Source organism: Zonotrichia leucophrys, chromosome 5, assembly GCF_028769735.1.
Source record: "Zonotrichia leucophrys gambelii isolate GWCS_2022_RI chromosome 5, RI_Zleu_2.0, whole genome shotgun sequence".
NCBI lineage: Eukaryota > Metazoa > Chordata > Aves > Passeriformes > Passerellidae > Zonotrichia > Zonotrichia leucophrys.
Window position 1 is genome coordinate 27,124,800 of NC_088175.1, and position 17,827 is coordinate 27,142,626.

Consider the following 17,827-nt stretch of genomic DNA (forward strand, 5'->3'; position numbering starts at 1 on the left):
ACTATTTAGTGCTAGTTAAAAATTAAGCCAGAAAGGTTTTTTCAGCCACTGGCTGGGAGTCTGTAAGTACCCCGGGAAGAGGTGCTATCCATGTGCTCAGCCCCGGCAGGGCAAGGCTTCCTCAGGCACCCCAGGCCCATGAGATGTGTTCCAGTAGCATCCGCCCGGTCTTCCGCAATGTGAACTTCAGTGATCCAGGACAGAGCTAGGTGCTGACCACCGGGATAGGGGACTGCCATTGCCCCATCCTACCACAGATCCTGGAGGCTGTTGCCCAAGCCTCTGCTTGTACCTCCATGTGTTTGGGCCCCGCCATTTGCAGCCTCCTCTCATTCCTCTAGGAGTTCATTGCTCCAGCCACTTGTCTAGTAATTCACATCTCTGACTCACTTATTGTGGCCTCAGACTCGCTCACCCTCCTACCTTTTCCTCTCACCCATAACTCATTCACTTTGTCCACCTAGTCCCTTCTTCCCCCACTTTCTAGGCAATATTCAGCAGCTTTCACCATGCTTTCCCCTTACTGTTCCTTTCCTGAACAAGCTTCTTCCTCCTTTTTGCCTGCAGCATTCTTGTGGCCAATGTCTGTAACCAGTCTGACCTCAGTCCCTCACCTCCCAGTCACCTGCAAGGTGCTTTTCCTCACACAGCCATCTTTTCTTCAGTTCCTCCATCAGTATGAAATGATGACCAAGGAGACAGACAAGAGTTAATGCTTACTATCTACAGCCTACACTGTTTACCCTCTGCATTGTGTTTGCACAGATCGGCATAGTCAAGAAAGATTGAGCTGGCTAATGGAAGAGGTCCTATGGGCATAGGATGGTCTGAGTTTGAATTAGGAATGGAACAGAAGTAAATTGCACAACTGGAACTTTGAAGGACACCATGGCCAAAAAAGAAATCTTTGTCTGATTAAAAGTCATTTAAATATTAAAATAGTCATATCTGCATATGCTAATAAGCTTAATGAAGTACATGCTACCACATAAATTACTGTATTGCTCAATGCTCTGCTTAGACCATGCTATAGGTAATGTAGGAGGGGATCAGATTGCACAGTATGTAAGGAGGGCAGACCTGTTAGGACTGCACAGTATGTAAGGAGAAAGACCCTTAAAGACCTCAGAGACAGTTCTCAGGCTACTCTCCTCTCCCTCCATCCAAGTGGAGATGCTGTCTTGATAAGCGGGTACCTGCTACTATTATTATTATTATTATTACTATTATTATTATTATTATTACCCAAGTTAACACAATGTTATCATTAGAACTCTATCATAGCTTATGCATTTATTCAGACTATTTCTGTTGCTTCAATAAATCACATTATTTGTAAATCTGTGCTCATGGAAGTTCCCATTGAACACGACCATGTCATGCCAATTTGGTTATAATCAGAATAAGCCCAGCTGCATGCAGCCCCTCTGATCTCTGAAGACTGGCTGGAATGCAAGACGTTTTATTTTCTGCCAAATTTCTTACTCTTAATACTCAGAACCTTTTCTCTCCCTCCTGCACTTCATAGGAAGATTGACTTCCCCTCACCATGCACATGGGGAAGTGAAAGCACATTCTCACAAATCATTTAAATTTTATTTGCTAGAATTAAACTTTAATGTTGTTGTGGGAGAGAATTTTAAATTTTGCCTTAAATCTTGGAAGGGAAGCTTCTGTCCAGATGCAGTCTGGCACATGTTTGAGGCAGGTGTATTCCATCGTATTCCAGTAAATCTGTGCTGAGCATGTGAAGACTCCCTGCAATAATGTAATTTGGTTCAGTTCATGCAGGTTTTCAGAAGGTTAGCTAGCAAAGCCACAGCACTGAAAAAGGTTGTCTCTCATCAAATTTTCACACTCCTGCTGGAGTACAAGACTTTTAAAAACAAATTCTTAGAATGTTTTTATGATTATGTTATTTTACTCTAGCTTTCTTCTTAGAAACAATGATTCATTATAGAAGTAATTAAGGGAAAAAACAGTTTGAGGTAGACATCTGGTCTAGAGCACTTCATCTTAACTGGCTAAAATTTTGCCAGGTCACAAAGTAGGGGAAAGTCAGGCAGCTTTAAAAGGCATATTGTTATCTGGGCCACCCACTGCTATACAGTGTAACAGGGGAGAAATTTCCCATGTGGTGGGCTGTGTTCCCCACACCACATGCTTGGGAAGTACAAACCCATAATTGCTGTTAAAGGAAATTTTGCTGACATTTCTTAATTACTTACTGCATCACCGAGGCATTCTTGCTGTGTATTTGTGTGGGAGAGAAGATGAATCTGTGGCCTGGACACTTTTATTTCCAGTCTTTAACGCAGGGAAACTTTTTATTTATTATATACAGACTGGTAATGAGCATACCCAATTGTACCAGAGGAAACTCTAGTGATCAGTTACAGTGCCCCAGGTCATAGATGACTGAGCAAAAGGATGTCTCTGTTGTTGCTAGATAAACACTAAACAGCTTTGGTCTGTTTCCAGACCACTTCCCACCAAAAAGCAGATGAAATAGAAAGACCCTGCCATTAAAGACACATTCCAGGAATGGTGAGGAACAAAGACCAGTATCACAACAGTGATACAATTTAACACTTGTTTTCGTTTGATACTAACGACACTATTTAAGTGCAACTGAATGATAAAGCATGCGTGGAACAAACTTTCAATTTCAGAAGTACAAATTGAGGGCCATAGAAACCAATCACTAGTGTAAATGAGTGGTTTCTTTATAACAAAAAGTCTGTACCCAGAGGTCAGGGAATAAAGTCAAAGTCACCAAAACTCCATTCCTGTATCTGGGTGCGTGGTAGCAACCTGGGGGGTTTTTTTGTTTGTTTGTTTTAGGTTTTTTGTTTGTTTGTTTGTTTGGGGTTTTTTTGTTTTTTCTCTGGGGACTACTCACTTAATAGATAAGCTTGTATGTATGAATTTATTTGGGGTTTCTTTGTGAAGATCCCAAAACTTTAAAGACTCCCTCTCGTGGCAGGCTTTTTCAGTAGTTACCGTATGAGGGGACCGAAGGAAAGCACATTTTCTTCTCTGGTTGTCACTGCTCCCCTGACAGCCCCCAGCTGCCTCTCTCTGGCAGGTCCCACCAAGGACACCCGGCCTCCCTGTTTTGTTTGCAGTTCAACCAAAGACTGTTCGCCCTCCACCTGCTATTACTCACTAGAGCAGCTGTCAGTGGGAGCCTTTCTACAGTTTTCACGGGAACTTGTACCCTGCCCCAGCTCAACATGAAATCTATACTGAAATTCGTGGTTATTTTTTCCCTTTTATGACTCTTTCTCAAAAGAGTCATAACAAAGAGTTAAAAAAAAAATCTACACAGCATGCAACTGTCTTTGCTGTGTATCTCTGTAATGCAGATATACCCGGAGGCCTATCCTGTGGGAGCTCATTAGAAGAGGTTCTTCACCCAGAGGGTGGTTGGTCTGGAACAGGTTCCCAGGGAAGTGGCCATGGCACCGAGTCTCCCAGAGTTTGGACAGTGCTCTTAGTCACACTGTTTCGTGTAGGGAGTCCCGTGAGGAGCAGGGCCTTGCACTCGGCGATCCTTATGGTTCTGTTCCATCTCGGCACGTTCCTGCGGACGAAGCACCGGGCCCCACGCGGCGCCGGCGGCCGCGGCCCCCGGCTCCTCCTCCTCGTGCCGCCGCGGCGGAGGCGGTGCCGGGCCGCGCTCCGGCTCCGGTCCCAGGGCGGCAGCGCGGGCCTCGCCATGGCCGCTGCGCGCCCCCGCCGGCAGCGCTGACATGGCCCGGGCCAGCGGCGGGCGGCAGCTGCCGGCGGAGCTCGCTGCGGAGCCGCCGGAGAGTTACCAGCTGCGGCAGGAGAACGAGCTCCAGGTGCTGGAGTCCATTTACGGGCAGGACTTCCAGGACCTGCGGCAGAGCCAGGCCTGGAAGGTAGCGAGCGGGGTCCGCGCACTGCGCGCTGGGCGCGGGGCAGAGGCGCAGCGGGCCGGGCCGGGCCGGGCCAGGCCGGGCCGGTGTGGAGCGGGGCCGGACGGCGGCGGGGGCGCGGTCGGTGCTGCCTCGCCAGGGCCGCTCCGTGTCTTCCCTGCCTGACGTGTAGCGGCTCTCGCTGCCTGTCCCTGGTCCTTCCCTCAGCCCTGCAACCGGCCACCTTTGCGATTGATATAAGAGCGCTCGCTCTATAATCAGTGCTATGCTCATAAATTGCATTCAAAGTAATTATCAGGCTTTTAAATAATGCCTCAATTCATTCCTTAATCTACTAATTACATACCTGCTCAATTAATTAATCTCATCGCTATACCTGGCAATGTTTACATAGTTATTATATGCTGTGGTTTTGTCACAGTGCGCCTATTTCCATGATAATGGTTTTGCTTTCATTTTTATAGGTGTGGGTTTTTTTTAATTACAGCTAGTTAATGCTCAGGCCTGGTCCTCATGACTCTGTTCCCTTTGTCTTTCGTGTCCCCATCAAATTGATATTTCCTTTCCAGCTGTGCCCGTGATACTGTTTTCCCGTATCTGGAGGTAATGGTCACTGTTCTGTTCCACACGTTCACTTTTACTGTTGTTTCTTTTTGCATTCTTTTGTCTTGAATGTCTGCTATGTATCCCCTGCTTTCTTTTGTGCTAGAGGCTTGAACTTAAATTTTTTGCAGCAACTTGTGACTTCTCTTCTTATGAAGATTGATGATAACATTCTCAGTAATTTGCTGGGTTTCCAGAAGTGTTCACTCTGTATTGAAGGTCATACCTGATATCTTCTTCCTGTGAGATGTTCTCCTCCTTGCTAGAAAAGCAAAGGGGATAGTTACCATCTGTTGCTGTATTTGTTATTCCATGTGGTCTTACTTCCCTCCCTGTTTTTCATGTACTAAGGGCTGGGTTGTTTTGTTGTTGTTTTTTGTTGTTTGTTTTTAAACCTAATTGGAAAGAAAAGGTTGGGAATACTTATATGGGTGTATTTTACTTTATTCTGATTTTGAGTGGGTGATTTGAACAGGGTAGGGATGGGGAAGGCAATGCTTGTTTAAATTCTGGTTTATGGCAAAACACTAAGAACAATTACAGAAAAAAAATACTGTCCATTGGTTTGGCCATGTAAGGTGTATATTGGTAAGGTCTGCTGCCATGTTGGAAAAGAAAATAATGCCTGAGTTAGTAATCTAAACACTAAAGAAAAATGCTGTCCTTACAATGAATGCTTTAATTTGTGATATAAATAACCTGTATTAAGTTTATTTATTTTTTCCTACTGCTGTCTTACAGTAAGCAGAACAAAATTTTTGTTGTAGAATCTCATTTTTGCTCAGTCTGAATCATCTTTCTAATGACTGTAACTACACTTTTCTGAAGAAATTGTAAAAATATACTGGATAAACTATGATAGTCAGTGGACCTGTTCCCTCCTACTGAGTAATGCCAACACATTAATGTATTTTTTTCATGGTTTGGATGGTCTAAGCTGTATTCTACTATAATATAGATTGAGAGTTGTGTGTTTTCATTAAACCAAAACCAAGTAAACCTTTTCAATCAGAAGTTTTGGGTTGTGTTTTAGGTACGACAACCTCCTGAAATTAATTTAGTTCTGCGTCCTCAGGGATTGACTGGTGCTAATGAAGTGTATGCCAAAGTTGACCTGTGGGTCAAGTGTCCTCATACTTACCCTGATACGTAAGTGAACATTAAATTATAACCTTTTTTCTCTGCTTTCTGTAGCAAAGTGTAAGTTGAAAAGACATGTAGTTTTATGTGAATAAAACTTAGTCTTGCTTTCTGCATGTCAGTATTTATTAAGCCTGGGGTATTTTATGATATGCAACTCTAAACTTTGGCACCTGAATTGGATTTAGTCTTTTGTGCAATGGAGAATAATAGGGATGAGTTTATCAGTGCAGAACTGCAGCCCTAGATTGTAGCTTGGAGATGCATAACCACAGGTATACCTGCCACCGTCCAGTGCCCTTGTTAAACTCCTTGAACTCCTGACTCTTTCACCTGAGACAGACTGAATCTCCTTTCTGTTTAAAGCCATCTGTTGTTCTGTTTTCTGTTGGATTCGCTTTTAGAAGAGTTCTCCGTAGAGACTGTAGAAGGAGTTGCAGGTGAGGAGCCTGCCCCACCATTTTGTGTTGGCAAGTGATTCCGGGCTAAGTGTTGCCCCATTTTGTTCAGTCCTTGTACCACTGATGGTACAAAACATAACTCCCTTCAGTCCATCCCTTCGTGCTGTGGCATGAGTGCTGTAGAAGGGAAATGCTGTTCCTTATTAAGTGACAGCTCAGTTGTACCCGGTAACAGGGATGTAACAGCTACTCTCTTTTTTTTGTTTGTTTGTTTTAGTTTAAAATAACATGTCTACAGGCACTTTGCTTGTTTACTTTATTTTAAATATTTTTAAAATATACCTGATACTCATTTTTTGCTTTTGTTTCTTAGAGTTTGTGTTACCTGTATAGTGGTGATACATAAATTGTAAACATCTAAATGTTATGTTAGTAATGTTTTAAATGGCTTGTTCAGAAAGTTAGTGGTTAAGAACTGAATTACTAGAGTGTGCAGGGTTTCTTGGTAGTTCTGCTCTTAAGTGTTACCAAGAGGTAATCTGCAACCGGAAAATTTGATGATAGGGAATATAATGCAGTATTTCTGACTTTATCTTGTACGTGTAATATTTATATTCTGCTTATTTGAGCATTGACTATAATTGCCAAGTGACTTTGAACTCCATTCCTTTTCCCTCACACAGTTTTTATCAACAATCTGTTGCTTTTTACACTCAGCTTTTCTAATGAGGACTTTTTTATGTGTTGTTGCTGTCTCACAGAGTTCCTGAAATACAGCTAAAAAATTCAAAAGGCTTGTCAAATGAGAAAATAAATGAACTAAAATCCAGACTAACTGAATTAGCAAAACAGTGCTGTGGAGAGGTAAGAGCTTTTCACTTCCTTGAGAAATATACTCTGAACCTAAATAGTTCTAAATGATACGGTATAATATTGTGGAATACATCCACACTGGAAGTGTAAGTTGCATCGCTTTTAAGGAAGGAGGGACTGTCTTTCTTAGGAATGTTTCTAATTAATGAAAGTTCAGACCATGGATGCTCTCAAAATCCATGTATAAATACTGCAAGCTTTATTCCTGGTTTAAAGGTTCACGTTACTAGGTTTAAAAGGTTCTGAGTTATTTGGCAACATGAAGAGGAATATTGACTGTAAAACTAAGAGCTTTCTGCACTTTTCAGATTGATTTGAATATCATAAGAGGCCCTATCTGTTTAAGCAAACAGTGGTTACCTGGGGAGTTTTTCCATGTGATCTTGTTCACCTAATGCTGAACTGGAGGGCAAGAGGCCTTCGTTCTAATACCAGCTCAACAGTTTTTAGTACAGTCACTCCATGCCACTGTCCCTTTTTTTGCTGTGTTTAGGAGTAGTGATACTTGAGTTTCCCTGGAACTGGGTAAAAAAGGAAAGATGGAGAAATATGGGAAACTTAGACCTTTTATCTATTTTAAAGGATTTTATACATCCTTTGGTATGTTTAGTATTAGCAATACCTTTCTGTTGTTGAGGGCTGAAATGATTCAAATAATTAAAAGCAAACAGAGAATTCTTGGTAAAAGCAGGGGGTTGGGTATGTTTCTTATTGCTGTTTGGAAATGTTGCAGGTGAACACATTTCAGTAGCTCCATTTGTCTTTCCAAAAGTGAGTATTACACAGCTGTGGACATTATAATAGGCTGAAGTGGGGTAATATTTTGCTTTCAGTTTCCCAAGCCTGTCAACTTTACAGGTTTAGCAGGAGCTATCTGTCATTCACTCCTGCCATATCAAGCCTTTTTTTTCCATTTGAATACCATACTTGTATTTTGATTGCCAGTGTTGCTGCAGATACTGTCACAATAATTGCTTTAGCTAGATACATTCTGTTCAGTAACCAAGAATTTCCTCAAATTTTTCATTATCTTTGGAAATTAGCAGTTTAATAAAGTATTCTGGAATTTAGAGTAGGGGTTTGTTATTTGCTGTTTGTTTTTTCCTAATGACAGTGCTATGGACAATTCACAGGAAGTACAAGGGTTAAATTCTCTAAGTAACCACAAAACCATGCAATATATTCTGGGTCTGCTCACAAGTGACCACAAGAATTATTAGCCTGTAGGGCTTCCAAGTCCCAGTTTGATTTCTGATCTCATTGAAAGGACCTAAATATGTCATACATTTTCCTAATGTTGATTTTCCAAAAAAGAGTCATGCTTCCTCCACCAAAGCGTAGATGTGGTTGTGAGTTACATGTATGGTACATATTTTGTATGAATGGCATATGCAGTGCTATCCTGAATTACTTTACCTGCAGAAAAAAGGGAGATAAATTTTCTCTATACCTTGACAGATATTCCTTATTAAATTGTATTCTGTGATACAGAAAGTTTGACAATACTTCAACCTCCTATTGAAACTGAAGAGCAAACTATCCATGTTTTTTTAATTATTGAAATTTCTCTTGTTTTTGATGGATTTTTTAATATATATGTGCATGCAATGATTGCCTTGCCTTCTGAATAGTAACTTGGGAAAGATAATCTAGTTGCACATGTCAGATTTATGCATATTGTGCTGTTCTTTCTATTTTGAATTGCGTCCTGGCTTCATTCTTACTTTCAAGCAGGGGATTCAGTGTTTGACAATCTTCTAAATGCCACCCTGTTGCAGGCAGATAAGCCAAATTAAATTGTACTATCTCCCACCTGTACGTGCAAATCCTGCTCAGTGGTGCTGCTGACTGCACCTTTGTCCTGTACTGTTCTTTAATTTAGAGCTAAAATGGTCTCTTAGCACTGTGGAGTGCTTGAACTAATAAGAGGATGCTACTAGACTGCTGAAAGCTTAAGCCCTGACAGGTCAATAGATCATCAATAGTTCAAGTAAACAGTGACTGAAAATTGATTCCAACCTGGCAAGCCACGTAGCAGAGTTTTCAGTGCAGTTCTTATTTTAGTGGTTGTAGCTATATGAATATGGAGCACTTTGAGACTTTACAGTTCTAAAGGGGAGACTGCTTTGCAGAGGAAGGGCTGGATTTGTGGTTGGCAGTGAAATAATAACTATTTCATAGCAGTAGGTACAGTAACAGATAAGGGCAAAGGATTTGTTCTGTTGTAGCTCATATGTCATAAACCCATATCTGTGGGAATAGAAAAATTATGCCTAGAAGAAGATGAGAAAATTATTTTTAAATTTCACTTTGCTGTTAGAAAAATAAGATGGCTTAGGTTGTCTGTTTTTCAGTATTTTTTGCCATCTTTGCTACTGTGGTCAGGGATTTTTCCTGTTACAATTTATTAATAAATAGTTCTGACAAAAAATGCTGAAATATGATAAATTCTCCCTGATAAATAACAAAATTGACAGCCATGCTTCTGTGTTGCTTTTTGGGGTGGGTAGCATTTTGCTATCATTTGACTGTGCATTTCATTCGTACCTTTTTTCTTTCAGGTGATGATATTTGAACTTGCTGACCATGTACAGTCATTTCTCAGTGAGTATAATAAACCACCTTCCAAGTCTTTTCATGAAGAAATGTTAAAAAATCATCAGAAAGAACAGGAAAGATTGGCTCAGGAGGAATTGCGTAAGGCACAAGAAGTTAAGAGAAGAGAGGAGCAGGAGGTAAGAGAAATCAATGTATTAATAACCATATATTCTTTAAATAACACAATTATAAAATCACTCTGCATAATGGGGAGTTTTAGTGAATTATTAACTTGTCAAACCTGCCAGTATGAGTTGATCAGTGGGTATTATATGAACTATCTGCTGCTGTAATTGTAATATTTTAAGGATGTGGTTTTAACCCAGGGAAATATTTGTGCCTGAAATAAACCTAAATGTTGATTCTTGATCCTATAAAAATCCCTTATCAAGAGGACCTTATACAAAAGCTTAAGCAAAGGTACATATTAAGTGCGTTCCATTGTGAACTAGGAGGTGTTAGCCAGGCAGACAGGTATTCATATCTTCTTTTGCTCCTAGGGTGATTGGAACATTCACTGTGAGAGGCATCTCTAGAGAGCAACAAATTGAACCTAAAGAGATGTCAGACCACCAATATCCTTCAGTAGAAATGAGGGGATTCATCCAAGTCTCACAGGGGCTAGTAGTGTGAAGTCTCCACTCTGTGGGGAATATGGATAGATAGCTCCAGTTTTTAAAAGATCACTTGGGTTTATCTCCCTGTCTTTTTTTTCACGTGCATGAAACTTTACTGTTGGGTCTGGCAGTAGAAGTAATTTACAATTCCATTTTCCTATATTGTACAATTGATACTATTAACTTCCTCAGGAGACCTAATTTTACTTCTATTTTTTTATTCTTGTGACACCTTCTAAGTCCTTTCAACACTTCCAAAAAATCAGCATTGTAACTTCTTTACTTTTAAATCAGGGTAAGATTTTAGCAGTTGCATTGCATGTACTGTTGCATTTCTAACAATTGAAATTTTATTTCAGCAACGTGAAATCCTTAATGAGATTCAGAGAAGGGAGGAAGAGAAAAGGGAAGAAAGAAAAAAGAAAGAGATTGCCAAACAGGTATTCTTTGTAAGCAGATGTGCAAACAAACATTGCAGTAAGTTCTTCCCAGTACTGTAACAGTACTTGTAGAAAGTACCTGGACATCTTTGTTTATTCAGGGCTTCTAGTAGATCTAAATTAAAATAGGTTCTTGATTATTTCTGGAGTTTATTTCTGGAATATACTAGCATCTTGAATGTACCAAGATAGATGTTTTCAAACAGACAGAAAAAAGCTGGTATTTAATGTTTCCAGTTTTTTTGCATTCTTGCCATGGACAGTGCTGAAGTGTCCTTTCTGAAATCTCAGCACTTTTTCTTTGGCCTCATGTGTACGTTCATTATGAAAACATTTCTTCTATGAACTGCATGACTTCATAGAGTAATAACTAAGTACTTGCATATTTTGGTGATAGGAGTGGCTCCACTTATTTAGTGTTTTTCCTGATTTATAGGAACGTTTGGAAATAGCTGCTCTGAGAAATCAAGAAGATTCTCACCGGAGAGAGACTGCAGGACCCAGAGCTGCTTCACGTTTAAATGGGAGCTGTTTGGAACATGGGGTGAATAATAAACACCGACCAAATTCAGCTGGACGTTCCAAGTACGTCAGTTTGCATGTGGATTTTTTAGATTTATTTACTTATTTGTTGCTTTTTGTTTATTTGGGGTTTTTTTGTTGCAAAGATTAGATTACAAGTTGAAACTTGATGGCAGTAATGTGCCATGATGCTGACTTTTTCATTTTGGTCTCTTCCCTGCCACATTCCCCCCCACCTTCATTTGTCATGGTTTAACTAAGCTATGTGCTGTGGATAACTTGGTACATTTCCAAGTGTTAATGTTTTTATTCAACTCCTGACTTTAAATATACTATCTTTGAGTTGGAGAAAAATGTTCTCTTTGCATTGCAGACGAGAACGCCAGTTTTCTGTTAGTAATAATGAAGAGTCCCCTGGAAATCATGAAGTTCTGAACTTCAGCACAAGTGGTGCTGGACAGCTTACTGTCCATAAAGGAAAATGTCTAGGTAAGCAAAATTACAATTGCAACTTGAAATGCTGGGATTTGGTATGCTTTCAGTAACATGTGAAACCGCTGATAAGCACAATGGTTTCGATTTCCACAGTGGTGGAAATGGATACTTTCCTTCCATTGCTGCTGATAGCAATGGCATAAAACCAGCAGGTTTAGCAAAAACATTAATACAGGACGTGACAGAAGGCTGAGTTGCAAGACCTCCATGGAGTGCACACATGGACAGACCATCAGATGTTTTCATTGTTTGTTTTCAACATAGCACTTCCTCAGTGGATGGATTAACAGTCTGAAAGTCTCTTGAGAATGGAAAATTTTATTATTTTGCAGTTTGAGGATGAACAATTGTGTTACTATGTGTACAACTTGGCATTTGCTAAGCAGGAAAGTTGTTCATTTATTAAAACTTGAAATTCTTGAAAATGTGCAGCAGTTTTTTGTCAACATGTGATTGCTTTCATTTGAGTGCTGTTACCTAGCATTCAGTCTCATCAAGTTTGATATATTCCATACTTACTAGATAGATACATGTCTTGTCTAGTTGTAAGTAGGTTTATTTTTCTGACTTTAGAAAACAGGCTTATTGGTATTTATTTAGCATTTGCAGGAGCTTTTGTCAAATCCTTAGAAACAAAAGAAGCCATGTTCCTCTTCTCTCCCTTTGTGTATAGGCAGAGATGAACAGCTTGGTAAATCTGTCTACAATGCCTTGGAAATTCACAGTGGAGACTTTGTTCTAATATATGAGTGGGTTCTGCACTGGGAAAAAAAGATGGGAAGGTTTCTTACAACTCATGAAATAGAAAAGATTGAGAAGTCTAAGAAACAGGTAATACCTATATTTTGCATTTGGCTTAATAAAGATTAGGTGAGGTTCAGTGCTTTTCTTTAGGCTGCTAGTTTATATTAAGCTTAAGAGGGCAGTAATGAACTTGAAAATGCTAGTATCTAAGCATGAAAGAAAATTAATGTGTTGGGGTATTCAGGAGTTCCTTTACAATAAAAAGCATGTTTTCAAGTATGCATAAACAAAATATTGAAATTCTCCAGAAACAAGGAATCAAGCTTATATGTTAAAATCAAAGCTGTACTTTCTCCAGTGCACAATACTTCCTTCTCAGAGAAGTATGAGGATGTCATATATTTTATAAGTATTTTGTTTGTATTCCATATTTTATTAGTAATGTGTCCCAAGATATGACAAAATCCATGTTATGTTGTGTTTCTCTACCAGCTGCAGGGAGCAGAAACAGAGTTCAACTCACTGGCAAAGCTAAGTCACCCAAACATAGTACATTACAAATGTATGAGCCTCCAAGAACGGGACAACTCAATTGTGGTGGATATTTTAGTGGAGCACATAAGTGGTTGTAGCCTTTCTACGTACTTGGACAAAGAGACTCCAGTTCCAGTTGAGCAGTTGCGCCATTATGCGATCCAGATCTTGTCAGCTCTCGACTACTTGCACAGTAATTCAGTAGTGCACAAGGTCCTTTGTGCTTCCAGTGTCCTGGTAGATGCTGAAGGAAACATCAAGGTCACAGACTACAGCATTTCCAAGCGCTTAGCTGACATCTGCAAAGCTGATGTTTTTGAGCAAACCAAGGTTCGATTTAGTGAGGATGGTCTTCCCTACAAACCTGGAAAAAAAGGGGATGTGTGGCGTCTGGGCTTGCTTCTGCTGTCGCTCAGCCAGGGCCAAGCAACCAAGGAATTCCCAGTTGCTGTGCCTACCAATTTACCTGCTGACTTTCAAGACTTTCTAGAAAAGTAGGTTTGTCACATTCCTGTATCTGTTTGTCTTTGGTTTTTGGGGTTTTTTTTTTTTTGTTTTGTTGTTTTTGTTTTTTTTTTTTGTTTTTTTTTGTTTGTTTGGATTTTTTTTTAAGATTTTAACAGTGTTTTAAAGAATAGATATGTCTTCCTGTGTTTTTAGTTGTAGTTTTTATAGAAAAGGTTGATCTCGTGGCTCAGGCTGCTAATCTGGGATTTGGGAGAGCAGGTTTGGTGCTCTTTTTCTCTGCTCTACCACCAACTGTATATCACTGTGATAAGCCATTTAGTCTGTCTACTTGCTTCTGATTCTCACCTAAATGATGGAGGTAATAATTTCTTAGGTATAAGAAGAACTCTTCTAACGTTTATGTCAGACATGAAATAGTTCTCTCTGTGGTTTGCTAACAGGTGTGTTTGCTTGGAAGATAAAGAAAGATGGACTCCTCAGCAGCTGCTACAACATAGTTTTATAAACATTCCACAAATAAAAATACCTGTAGCTGAAGAAAATCTAGATGGTAAGGAACTTGGTACTTCCTATGTTCTGCTAAGTAAGTGAACTGCATGCCTGCAGTAAGAAAAATTGACCTGTGCTCCAGCTTCACAAGACTGCACAAGTGTGTTACATTAACTAACTTAAAAGGTAGTGTGACCTTCAGCTTCTCTGTGCAAGACTGGCTGGGGGTGGACTGACTGTTTTTTCTTCTGTAGAAGCAGCTCATGCTTTAAAGAAACCTGTAAAGTCATCTACCTCCTGCATGGTGTAAATACAGATTTAACTTTGTCCTTGTAAGATGGTGTTCCTATGAGACTTTTCCTTCTTAAGTTCTTGCTAAAATCATTCCTTTGTCCGGCATAATTCATGTTAGTAATTAAAAACAGTATTAAGACTAACACTTGCACTAGAGCTTTACACAGCAGAGCACTTCTGTATTTTAGGGTTTACTTGCACTTGAAATTATTTACATTTAGCCTCCTCCTTGCTCCTTATTTGACAGTCCCTAGCACCTTAACCCCACGTTGCCAGTGACAGTAACTTTGTGTTCATTGCAGATTCAGGAGGTATAGATTGCATGGAGACAGTTGTACCTAGCAGTCAGATATCCAGTGCTTCATTCTTCACAGAAACACAGAGACAATTTTCACGATACTACAATGAGTTTGAAGAGCTAAAATTACTTGGTAAAGGGGCTTTTGGAGCAGTCATCAAGGTATGGTATAAAAATGGTTTCCTCTGTGGAAACCTTTTTAAGGATATGTTTGTTTTCTCTGAAGCAGAAAAATATATTCAATGTTTGTATGGTTTTATTTACTGTCTGCTGGTGCTGTGCCTGTGTTAAGGTTTTTATCTGGAATTGAATAGTATGAAAAGTTGTGAGAGGTTGCTGGGAGACTGGGGAGAAGCCTGTCAGTATCAGGAACCTTGCATTTGAATTGCAGTCATTTTCGAGGTGAAAGGAAGACTTCCTGTTTTGTGAAAAAAATTATTCTTCTGGCTCTGCTTGGTAAGGCATTTGTAAGCATTTGATTTTAGATTAATTTGAATTTTTCAGGTGAGAAATAAGCTTGATGGTTGCTATTATGCTGTGAAACGTATTCGCATAAACCCCACCAGCAAGCAGTTCCGGAGGATTAAGGGGGAAGTGACGTTGCTTTCCCGCTTGAACCATGAGAATATTGTGAGGTATTACAATGCTTGGATAGAAAAACATGAAAGTCCTGTTCCCACCGTGTCAACATCTGGAACGACTGATGAAAGGAGAGTGCCCCCCAAAGCTGGTCTGTTCATCCTTTCCACTGAGGAGACAAATGATGTGGAAACTAATGCTCCCCCTCCGTGTTTGACCAGTTCAGTTGAGTGGAGCACTTCATGTGAAAGATCCTCCAGCAACAAATTCAGTGGAGCTGATCAGGAGTCCAGCGACGACGACGATGATGGTGATGGCGTGTTCTCCCATTCAATTTTGTAAGTAGGCTTCAGTACTGGCACCATAGGGAGCAAGAGCACAGTTAGTTTTTCCAAGTTTGTGTCTTACCATTATTGTTTCTTTTGTCAGAAGTAGTTCACTGCATTTTTATTCTGTCCCCTTGTTCAAAACCAGGGTATGTGCCAGCAGTCACATAGCCAGGAGGAGGAAATTTTCTAGCTAAGGATTGTCAATCAATGTGGAAATTTTTTTGATGTACGCTTCTTGAAGCTGCTTATTTGTGCCAGAATGCATGACTGCTTACCTTATGTTTGACTGTCTTTTCCAGCCTTGAGAATAATTTTTTTTTTAATAAAGAATAACAGAAATATTACAAATCTTGAAAAATATCAAATTTTTGCCCTTTTTTGTTTTGGTTTTTATTAGTGTATTCCATACCTTCCTCTGTGTATGGCTCAGTTGTCTCACTCAGTGATTTTTTTTGTATAAGCAATTGAATACATTTATCTCAGTTCTGCTTACTGGATATAGCAATTAACTTTTACTGATGGCAAACATATACCTTCCCTTTTAGAACTGGACTGTCAAAGGAAGTGTTTCTTTGCAAGCAGGATTGTTTTCAGGGTTTTGTTTTGTTTTGCTTTTTTGTTCAAAGTCTATAGAAAGTCTTAAACAGAAGCTTAGATTTTTTTTCCCCCCCCAAAATAATTTCCAAATTCTTTAGTAAATATTACTTGATATACAGAACTTTTGAGTTTGTTTTTTTTCTGTGTTTTTGAACAGGCCAACCACAGATTCTGAAAGCGAAATAATTTTTGAAAATGAAGATGAAAATAGTAAAGGTCATTCTCCAGTAAGTGTAAAGATACAGTTAGTGAAAATGAAAATAAAATAAAATAGTCTTTGACAAGTAAACAGGTCAGTTAAGATGTTTTATTTCACTTCTGCTTTAATTACAGAAACATAACCTTACCTGTCTGATTAGTGTGTTGTGCCATTGTGAGCTGCATCCCATAGAAATCAGTGTGATGCAGCTAATCTGGATTCTGTTTCCTGAAGTGTTTATTGAACTAAATATGTGGTTTTTTTAAGTCATGACCCAGGTTATTGCAAATTGAACACTTCAGTGTGTTTATGATTTAACAATTATGGATTACATGGTCTTACACCTCTCAAAGTTGAAATTCTGTTCTGCCTCTACATGATTTTAACCAGTATATGTGTTCATATGCAACTTTTTTGAGCAGACAAAATGCATACTGCTAACAGTCTGAAAGAGGGGAAGTCAGTATGATAACTGAGGTTTTAGTTGATTTTAGGATTGTGTCACAGCACTTGCTGTGGACAGTCAGTGCACTGTGTCACTAGGAAGCTAATTCACACTCTTCTACAGCATTTACAGTATGTCACTGCCAACCCTGATGATCTGTAACATGCTTTTATTTAAAGCTGCATCTCCTTCCTCTTTCTATTATAATGTACATTGGCAAGGAAAGGTTTTCAGTGTATCATTTAATAATATAGCAGTGCATTCTTTTCTCAATATATATGTATATGTATACACACCATACCAGAATTGTTGGTTGAGAGTGGGGGTTGCATTGTTTATCAAGCAAGCTTTCTATCTACTAGTTTCAAATCTTATCTTTCTCTTTTTTTTAATATGACACAGCTTGAGATTTAGAATTCATCTAGTTCTTCCAGAATTCTTTTCCTTCAGTGTCTAATAATGGCAAAATGCTATTCATTTTCACTTTGAGAATTGGCCACACCTGTTTTCTAGTTTATTTAGATGCAATGGTATTACAAAATTTCACTCTATTATTTTGCTCTTTTTCAAACTATAGAAGCTGAGTTCTCATCAATGTATTCCAGCCATTAAAAACAGTAGTATGTAATAAAAAAGTCTGCACATCTTCCTGTAGCTAACTGTTCTGTTACTTTTGTTGTGATAAAGAATGAAGAAGGCAATGAAAAGAACAGCCATGGAGGAGAGGACAGGACACCAGTCGTTCAGACAGTGCATTATCTGTACATTCAGGTACAAATGTGCTCCCGTGTTCACATGAAAGGATACAGTTTATTTCAGCCTGCAGATACTAGTTGCTGGTTTTCATGAGAAGTAATGACTTTTAAAAATGCAAACAAGTTCAGTGCTGTTTTTGCATTAGACTGATTTTTGAAGGCTTAGCTGGTGGAAGGCACTGTGCGGCGCACGTGGTTTGTTGTGATTTCCAAAGCTCTATCTTTGTGCCTGGAGAGAACAAAGTTTGGTAGTGCCATAGTGTGTAATGGAATAACTGGTGTTGCTCATGTACAACCAGAAGTTGGCAATTCCTGATCTAACCATAGAGCAACCCAACCGGCCAACCTTTGAGTCTGTGGATTTCAAAGCATTCTTTTGCCTTGCGCTTATTTGTTGAGAATATCCATCTCAGTACTCAACACTCCAGCTGTTCCTCGATTTGGTTGTTAATTGGTGTTAATTCCCAGTGTGGAGTTGAAGTCTACTATGCTGAATTCCTGA

The 17,827-nt window shown here is 39.4% G+C and overlaps 1 protein-coding gene across 3 annotated transcripts in view; it reads left to right on the forward strand.

Moving 5' to 3' along the window:
- The first annotated feature begins 3,684 nt into the window (after nucleotides 1–3,684).
- Nucleotides 3,685–17,827, forward strand: part of EIF2AK4 (eukaryotic translation initiation factor 2 alpha kinase 4) — a 38,519-nt gene continuing 24,376 nt past the window's right edge. For 2 of the 3 annotated variants that reach the window (XM_064713843.1, XM_064713845.1), the window contains exons 1-14: nucleotides 3,685–3,908; nucleotides 5,542–5,657; nucleotides 6,811–6,913; nucleotides 9,484–9,657; nucleotides 10,497–10,577; nucleotides 11,014–11,162; nucleotides 11,473–11,588; nucleotides 12,268–12,425; nucleotides 12,831–13,366; nucleotides 13,781–13,890; nucleotides 14,426–14,583; nucleotides 14,926–15,338; nucleotides 16,084–16,153; nucleotides 17,258–17,341. In XM_064713843.1, coding sequence (XP_064569913.1) covers nucleotides 3,756–3,908; nucleotides 5,542–5,657; nucleotides 6,811–6,913; nucleotides 9,484–9,657; nucleotides 10,497–10,577; nucleotides 11,014–11,162; nucleotides 11,473–11,588; nucleotides 12,268–12,425; nucleotides 12,831–13,366; nucleotides 13,781–13,890; nucleotides 14,426–14,583; nucleotides 14,926–15,338; nucleotides 16,084–16,153; nucleotides 17,258–17,341 — 2,421 coding nt within the window. In that variant the 5' untranslated portion in view covers nucleotides 3,685–3,755. Of the gene's footprint in view, nucleotides 3,909–4,084; nucleotides 4,193–5,541; nucleotides 5,658–6,810; nucleotides 6,914–9,483; nucleotides 9,658–10,496; nucleotides 10,578–11,013; nucleotides 11,163–11,472; nucleotides 11,589–12,267; nucleotides 12,426–12,830; nucleotides 13,367–13,780; nucleotides 13,891–14,425; nucleotides 14,584–14,925; nucleotides 15,339–16,083; nucleotides 16,154–17,257; nucleotides 17,342–17,827 lie in introns of those variants that run through there. The other variant, XM_064713844.1, reaches the window with a different exon arrangement.